We start from the raw sequence: 7,271 nt of genomic DNA on the forward strand, positions 1-7,271 counted from the left end.
AGGGTATTGACAGAGGTAGACGTGGCCGCCCTAGAGTAAGGGCAAATCAAAATGTGAATATAGAGGTAGAGGTAGAGCAGGAGCCACCAATTCGTCCGGAAAGGCAGGTTGCAAGAAATGTTGAAGTGGGTCGCGAAGTTTAGCAGCTGACCCAAAGAATGAGAGAAATGGAGTTAGTGATTGCTAAATTCCAAGATATGCGTCCTCCAAAATTCTTTGGAAATGAAGGTGGTGAAAAAGCAACGGCATGACTGAAGAGTATGAATTATTTATTTAATTTGGTGGAGTACACTCCAGAACTGAGACTCAAGTTAGCTGTTTACCAACTCAAAGATCGAGCACAACTGTGGTGGGAAGCCACAGAGGAAGCAATCCGAGAATCTAGTCAGATAATTTCATGGGAGGTATTCCGTACTCATTTTATTCAAGAATACTCGCCTCCATCTTATTATTCTGCTAAGGAAGCCGAGTTCAATCAGTTAGTTCAGGGAAATATATCAGTGGGAGAGTACGCCTCTCAATTTTATGCTCTACTAGCTTATGTACCTCATGTATCAAATAGTGATCGATCCAAGCTTTCGCGTTTCATGCAAGGACTGAATCGGACGATATATACGTTGGTTATGACTGGAGCACCAACTACTTATGCAGAAGCGGTAGAGAAAGCAAAGAATATTGAGGCTAGTTTGCTTTGGGGAGGATCACAACAGGTTCCATCTTTTACTTCCCAAGGGTCCGGGAGTAGCATTCAGATGCCCGTGGGCATACCTCCTTATCAGCTTCCACAGTCAAACCAGTCACTGAAGAATCAGAAATTCAGAGCTAAAGGAAAGTAGTTTAAGAAGAAATCTTACAGTAGTTCATCTAGTTCAGGCAGTTCTCGTGGAGGAAGACCTAGCGGTTATTTTCGAGATTCTTGTGGGAGATGTGGAGGTAGGCATCCTACTACCCAATGCACAGGAGTTCAAGGAGACTGCCATACATGTGGATTACCGGGACATTATGCGAAAGTTTGTCCTAATGCGGGAAGACAGCAGTATCAGCCCTCACAGTTTAGCCAGTTTCCACGAGCCCCAGTGCCTAGACCATCTACTCCACAGCCTAGCTACCAACAGCCGAGAGGATCTGCTCAGCAGTACTTTCCAGGACCTCAGCAGGCTAGGGTACATGCTTTGACACAGGACCAGGCTCATGAGACGCCCGGAGGGGTCATTGCAGGTATATGCTTTATTTTTTATCATCCTGTACTTATATTGATAGACACGGGAGCATCTCATTCATTTCTGTCTGCTGCATTTATCGATGAGCATGAGATGGCTACTACCTTGTTGTTGGATACGATGTCTGTGTCTACCTCTGCTGGTGTGTATTTGATGTCTCATGAGATAGTTCTGAACTGTGTGATTAGATTTGATGATAACCTTATGATAACTAATCTAATCAAATTATCTATGTCTGACTTCGACTATATTTTGGGAATGGATACTTTGTCGAATTATCGAGCCACCGTTGATTGTTTCCATGGAGTTGTCAGATTTAGACCTTATTTTGGCGATAAGTGGAACTTTTATGGTAATGATTCTCAGTCACGAATTCCATTAGTGTCAGCAATGGAAATGTTTAGACTACTATCGGCAGGGAATGAAGGATTCATGATTTATGCAGTTGATGTCACCCAGGAAGAAATGTTGAAAGTTTCAGATATTCCTGTGGTAAAGGATTTTCCTGATGTATTTCCTGATGAAATTCCTGGCTTTCCGCCTCAAAGGGAAATAGATTTCAGTATTGAGTTAATGTCAGGGACGAATCCAATTTCTAGAGCACCGTATCGTTTGACTCTAGCGGAGTTGAAAGAACTCAAGGAACAATTACGAGACTTATTGGAGAAAGGTTATATTAGACCAAGTATGTCACCTTGGGGAGCTCCAGTATTGTTTGTAAAGAAGAAAGACGGGACGATGAGGATGCGTATTGATTACCGGCAGTTGAATAAAGCTACAGTGAAGAATAAATATCCACTCCCGCGTATCGATGACTTGTTTGATCAGTTGCAGGGTACGTCTGTGTATTCCAAGATCGATCTTCGTTCTGGATATCATCAGCTTAGAGTTAGAGAAGAAGATGTTCCTAAAACTGCATTTCGGACACGTTATGGGCATTATGAATTCTTAGTCATGCCTTTTGGATTGACTAATGCTCCAGCGGTTTTCATGGATTTGATGAACCTTGTTTTTCGAGAATTTTTAGACAAATTTGTTATTGTCTTCATCGATGACATTTTGATTTATTCAAAAACAAAGAAGGAGCATCGAGAACATTTGAGACTAGTCCTCCAAACACTCAGAGCAGCACAGTTATATGCTAAATTTTCTAAGTGTGAATTTTGGTTGGACAGAGTAGTATTTTTGGGTCATGTTATATCTGCTCAAGGAGTTTCAGTGGATCCCAATAAAGTCGAAGCTGTTATTAATTGGCCAACACCAACAAATGTTTCTGAGATTCGCAGCTTTCTGGGATTAGCAGTTTTCCGTTATTGCAAGGCCCATGACTCAATTAACGCAAAAAGATCGACGTTTTGTGTGGACTGCAGAATGTGAATCAAGTTTTCAGACGTTGAAGGAAAAGTTGACAACAGCTCCAGTGTTAGCTTTACCTTCAGGCTCAGGTGGATTTGTTGTTTGTACAGATGCTTCTTTGAAGGACTGGGATGTGTTTTAATGAAAATGGGCGAGTGATTGCATATGCATCTCGACAGTTGAAGCCACATGAGACTCGATATCCAGTTCATGATTTAGAATTGGCTGCCATTGTGTTTGCGTTAAAATTATGGCGTCATTATCTGTACGGTGAACAGTTTGTAATTTATTCTAATCACAAGAGTCTCAAATATCTTTTCACATAGTCCGACTTGAACATGTGACAACGTCGATGGATGGAGTTGCTTAAAGACTTTGATTGTGAGATTCAATATCAACCAGGGCGAATGAATCTAGTTGCAGATGCACTTAGCAGGAGAGCTCAAAACGCTATGCTGACATCTCTGAATATTTCTAAAGTCCACGAGCATTTGGGAACATCAGGATGGACTTATCAAACAAGTGGAGATTACTTTATAGTTTCATCTATCAAAGTCGAGCCACAGATAATATCAAGTATTAAAGCAGCGCAGAAAACTGATCCGCGTATTCATAGATTGAAAGAATTGGCTCAAACAGATCAGTCAGATAAGTTTAGCGTTGCCTCAGATGGTAGTTTGCGCTTTAATGGGAGACTTGTGGTTCCTAATTTGATAGATATGAAAGAAGCTATACTACGTGAAGCACATTGTAGTCGACATAGCATTCATCCAGGAAATCGAAAGATGTATCATACTTTGAGAGCTCATTATTGGTGGGAAGGTATGAAGAAGGAAATTTCTGATTTCGTGGCTAAATGTTTAACTTGCCAACAGGTTAAAGCTGAACGAATGAGACCTGGCGGTATGTTAAATAGTCTTGAAGTACCACAGTGGAATTGGGAGCACATTGCTATGGATTTCGTGACACACCTACCTCGTTCTAATCGTGGTTGTGATGCAATTTGGGTGATTGTTGATAGATTGTCTAAATCAGCCCATTTTATTCCATATGACCGTACTTGTACTTACAAGAAAATGGCGAAATTGTATATTGATCATGTGGTGAGATTGCATGGTGTGCCAATAACCATAGTATCAGACCGCGATCCAAGGTTTACTTCGAAGTTTTGGAGTAGTTTGCAATCAGCTTTGGGTTCAAAGTTGGCCATGAGCACTGCTTATCATCCCCAAACAGATGGTCAGTCAGAACGAACCATCCAGACTCTAGAGGATATGTTACGAGCAGTTGTAATGGATTTCAGAGGTGGTTGGCAAGAATCATTGTCTTTGGTCGAATTCTCTTACAACAATAGTTTTCAGACAACGATCGGTATGGCACCATTTGAAGCTTTATATGGCAGAAAGTGCAGATCTCCGATTTGTTGGGAAGATGTAGGAGAACGACAGATGTCTAAACCAGAGTTTGTACAAGAAATGAAAGATAAAGTTGAATTGATCAGAAAAAGAATGAAAGCAGCCCAGGATCGTCAAGCAAGTTATGCTAATAAAAGGCGTCGGCCTTTAGAGTTCCAGGTTTGTGATTATGTTTTCTTGAAAGTATCACCATTTCGTGGTACTATGAGATTTGGACGTAAAGGGAAGTTAGCTCCACGTTATATTGGTCCGTATGGGATTTTTGAGAGGATTGGCACTTTGGCTTATCGTTTGGACTTGCCGCAGAGTTTGTCTGCGATACACGATGTGTTTCATGTATCGATGCTGCGGAAGTACGAGCCAGATCCATCTCATGTTCTGAGTACCGAGGATGTGGAGTTAGATAGTTCCCTAAGTTATGTTGAGCATCCAGTTCAAATTCTTGATCGCAAAGAGAAGCAACTCAGGAACAAGACGATTTCTTTGGTTTTGGTGCAGTGGAGTAGACATGGGATAGAAGAAGCTACATGGGAGTTAGAGGCTCGAATGCGTCAAGAGTGGCCTCACTTGTTTAAAAATATGATGAATAACTCCATGTACTCAGATTTTCCTATGTATTATCAGTGGTAAATGTTTTAACCACTTTGTGTACTAGTGTTTTGTATGCTAGATTTCGAGGACGAAATCTTTTATTAGGAGGGGAGAATGTGAGAACCCGAATTTAATTATTCAGTATTTGGCAAGAATTAGAAATAATTATTTTAAAGTGCTAAATTAAAATAATTACGCCAAATAATTATACTTGTGAGTTAAAAATATGTATTAGAAAATATCGGAATTATAGACGATATTAAAATGCATATCAGAATTTAATAGCACGCAAGAGTTGTAATATTTGGACCGAGTCATATTCTAGCATTTGTGCTAAATAATTGAATTCATGTATATAGATATGTGTTATAGGAAGCCCATTTGCCCCAAGCCCAATCCATTTCTTTCCTTTAAATCTTTCGTTTCTTCTACAAGCATCCATTTCCTTCTCTTCTTGCATCTCCTCTAGGTACCGAGCTATTGCTTCGTTAATTTTTCAGCCTCTTGCTTGTCATTTTTCTTGGTTCTTTAGAGTGTGAAGAGGTCGATGCTAACTCTATTTCAGTTCAAAGGAAGCTTTTGAAGGTAATCCCTAAGCCTAGGTTTTAAAAGTTTGTCCATTGAAGAAGTTGGTTGCTGTTTTTTTTCGAGTTGCAGGTTTTTGAGTTCTGTTTTTTGGGTTTTTGGTGTGTTGTGCTCTAAGATTCTTGACTTGTGGTTCATAAAGAACTTATAGCTCTATGTCTAAGCTTTCTGTAGCCACTGACGAAAAGGAATTCCAATTAAAAATGGATTTCATATTATTTTTTTACCAAACTGTGTCAAAATGGAAGTCCGTGTTGAAGCTGTGCAGTGTAGCTTCTGTAATTCGAGTTTATGACATTTTCGCTCTCGGATTTTGGACTTGTGATTCAAAAGAGAGTTGTAGAGCTATGCGTTGTCTTCGTATTGATATAAGATTCGTTAAAATCCATTAAGAATTGAGGTCGTTATGCTGATTTTTCTGGAACTGCTTAATACAGACTTCTGTCCGCGAAGTGTGCATGTAGTAGCGCCTTCTTGTTAATTCTGGGATTATTCTTTTAGGATTCTGGAAATGGTTTCTTCTAGGAAAACATAGATATTTGAGTTTTATTTCATCTCCAATTGGCGGATATTGATTTGAGTCAATGATGTGTTAGATATGAATTTTATACTTCTAAGTGTCAAAACTAAATCTGTCACAGACCTTGCATCTCATGGTTGCTGATTTTGGGCGTTTTTCAGTGTTGAGATGATTGAATTTCATGTTGATGTCTTCTGATGAAATATGGCATTTTGAGTTAGGATTCCAGCCATGTATGATAAGTATGTTTTGGTTAAGTTTTGGTTGAGTTATGGCCTTATAACCGAGCTTAGGTCCAAGCTGGAATTAGTAAAATGGTTTTTGGCTAAGAGTTGAATATTTATTTGATGGTAATTAATTATTTGCCACAGGTTTTAGTAGCCAGAAAGCACCGAGGAGTTTATAAACTATTGTGGTAATTTAATTTGAAGGTTAAGGTACGGATTGATCGATTCCTTACAGCATCTATAACGACGTGTAATTAAATTGATGTGATTTTATGAGAATTATGTATTTATGTGCTCTTTGTGCTGTTTGGATGTATTTCAAGATTATTCCTCAAATTTTTTTTAAATAAATCTGAATTTTTAAATATATTGGAATAATCTATGGATTTATATGCATTGTTGAGCACGCATTCATATCGAGCCATGACTCCGTTGTTTCCGAGATTTCTGTTTACTCTTGGATGAGTTATTTAGACATCAGAGCCGAGGGCGTTTAAGCGATACACCTCTGATGACTAGCGGAAGGGCCGAGCAGTTCAGCAGACTGACACCCCTGATGCAGATGTGCAGGGTCGAGGGCGTATTTGACACGTCACACCCCTGGCACATGTGGCCACAGTTGTAACTATCGTTTCTTTGGATCCAGTTTGATACCCGAGATTATTGGTACCCTACATGCATTGCATTGAATTGATTTTATTACATGTCATTTATTTATGCTGTAATTTATTTGATCTTCGTATTGGGGTTTGACCCTTGTCCCTCGGAGCTGCTGTGGTTTGTTTTGTGATTCCATAGCAGGTTATACAGGTGGTTCTGATGCAGCTGGCGGAGCGTCTGCCAGTGGAGCCCAGTGAGTCGGTTTGAGTTGGGAGTCCCCAGATATACTATTTATATTGAGTCATTTGCCGAGGAGATGCCTCGTGTATTGGTATGGTTGTATTTTGAGTGTTGGATATTATTTGGTGTGATCGAGCCTAGCTGGCTCTATGTGCAATTGGTATTATGTTTGTTTTATTGGACTCTATTTTCGAGTATAAATGTTTTGTTGTGTTGTTTTGGAATTTTTGGTATGTCCTATTTACGGGGAGGTCATGCTGAAATTTCTGTAGGCCGAAAATGGAAAATTTTTACTCGTTTTCGCTGTTTACACTAATAAATCCTGTTGTTTGATAATTAAAAATTAATCAGGAGCACGGGCCCTCACATAGGCTCTGATACCAACTGTAGATGCCCGTATTTCGTATTTGTAAATTTGCGGAATTATTTAAATTTTTTTTCTTCTTAAATAAATAACATGCATCATTCATAAAATAACTGATAAAAAGATTTAATATTCAAAGTAACAGCGGAAATA

The 7,271-nt window shown here is 39.3% G+C and overlaps 1 protein-coding gene and 1 long non-coding RNA gene across 3 annotated transcripts; both read left to right on the forward strand.

Moving 5' to 3' along the window:
- Nucleotides 1-260: 260 nt before the first annotated feature.
- On the forward strand, nt 261-2,718 carry LOC142550643 (uncharacterized). Its single transcript, XM_075659722.1, has 4 exons — nt 261-832; nt 878-1,218; nt 1,261-1,905; nt 2,591-2,718. Exons 1-4 carry the CDS (start codon nt 261-263, stop codon nt 2,716-2,718), a joined length of 1,686 nt encoding a protein of 561 aa, XP_075515837.1.
- A 2,347-nt stretch (nt 2,719-5,065) lies between these two features.
- LOC142550838 (uncharacterized) lies at nt 5,066-6,941 on the forward strand. Of its 2 annotated transcripts, none has more exons than XR_012821424.1 (3): nt 5,066-5,167; nt 6,059-6,580; nt 6,713-6,941. It is a non-coding gene; the product is annotated as an uncharacterized LOC142550838 (long non-coding RNA). The 2 variants fall into 2 exon arrangements; XR_012821425.1 differs by having other exon boundaries at nt 6,716-6,941.
- The last annotated feature ends 330 nt before the right edge of the window (nt 6,942-7,271 follow it).

The sequence above is a fragment of the Primulina tabacum genome, chromosome 7, assembly GCF_025594145.1.
Source record: "Primulina tabacum isolate GXHZ01 chromosome 7, ASM2559414v2, whole genome shotgun sequence".
Lineage (NCBI taxonomy): Eukaryota > Viridiplantae > Streptophyta > Magnoliopsida > Lamiales > Gesneriaceae > Primulina > Primulina tabacum.

Coding starts and splice junctions, on each gene's coding strand:
- LOC142550643 (XM_075659722.1), top strand. CDS start 261: ATGAATTATTTATTTAATTTGGTGGAGTACACTCCAGAACTGAGACTC. Junction 833..877: donor AAATTCAGAGCTAAAGGAAA/GTAGTTTAAGAA, acceptor TAGTTCAGGCAG/TTCTCGTGGAGGAAGACCTA. Junction 1,906..2,590: donor GAAAGGTTATATTAGACCAA/GTATGTCACCTT, acceptor TGTGGACTGCAG/AATGTGAATCAAGTTTTCAG.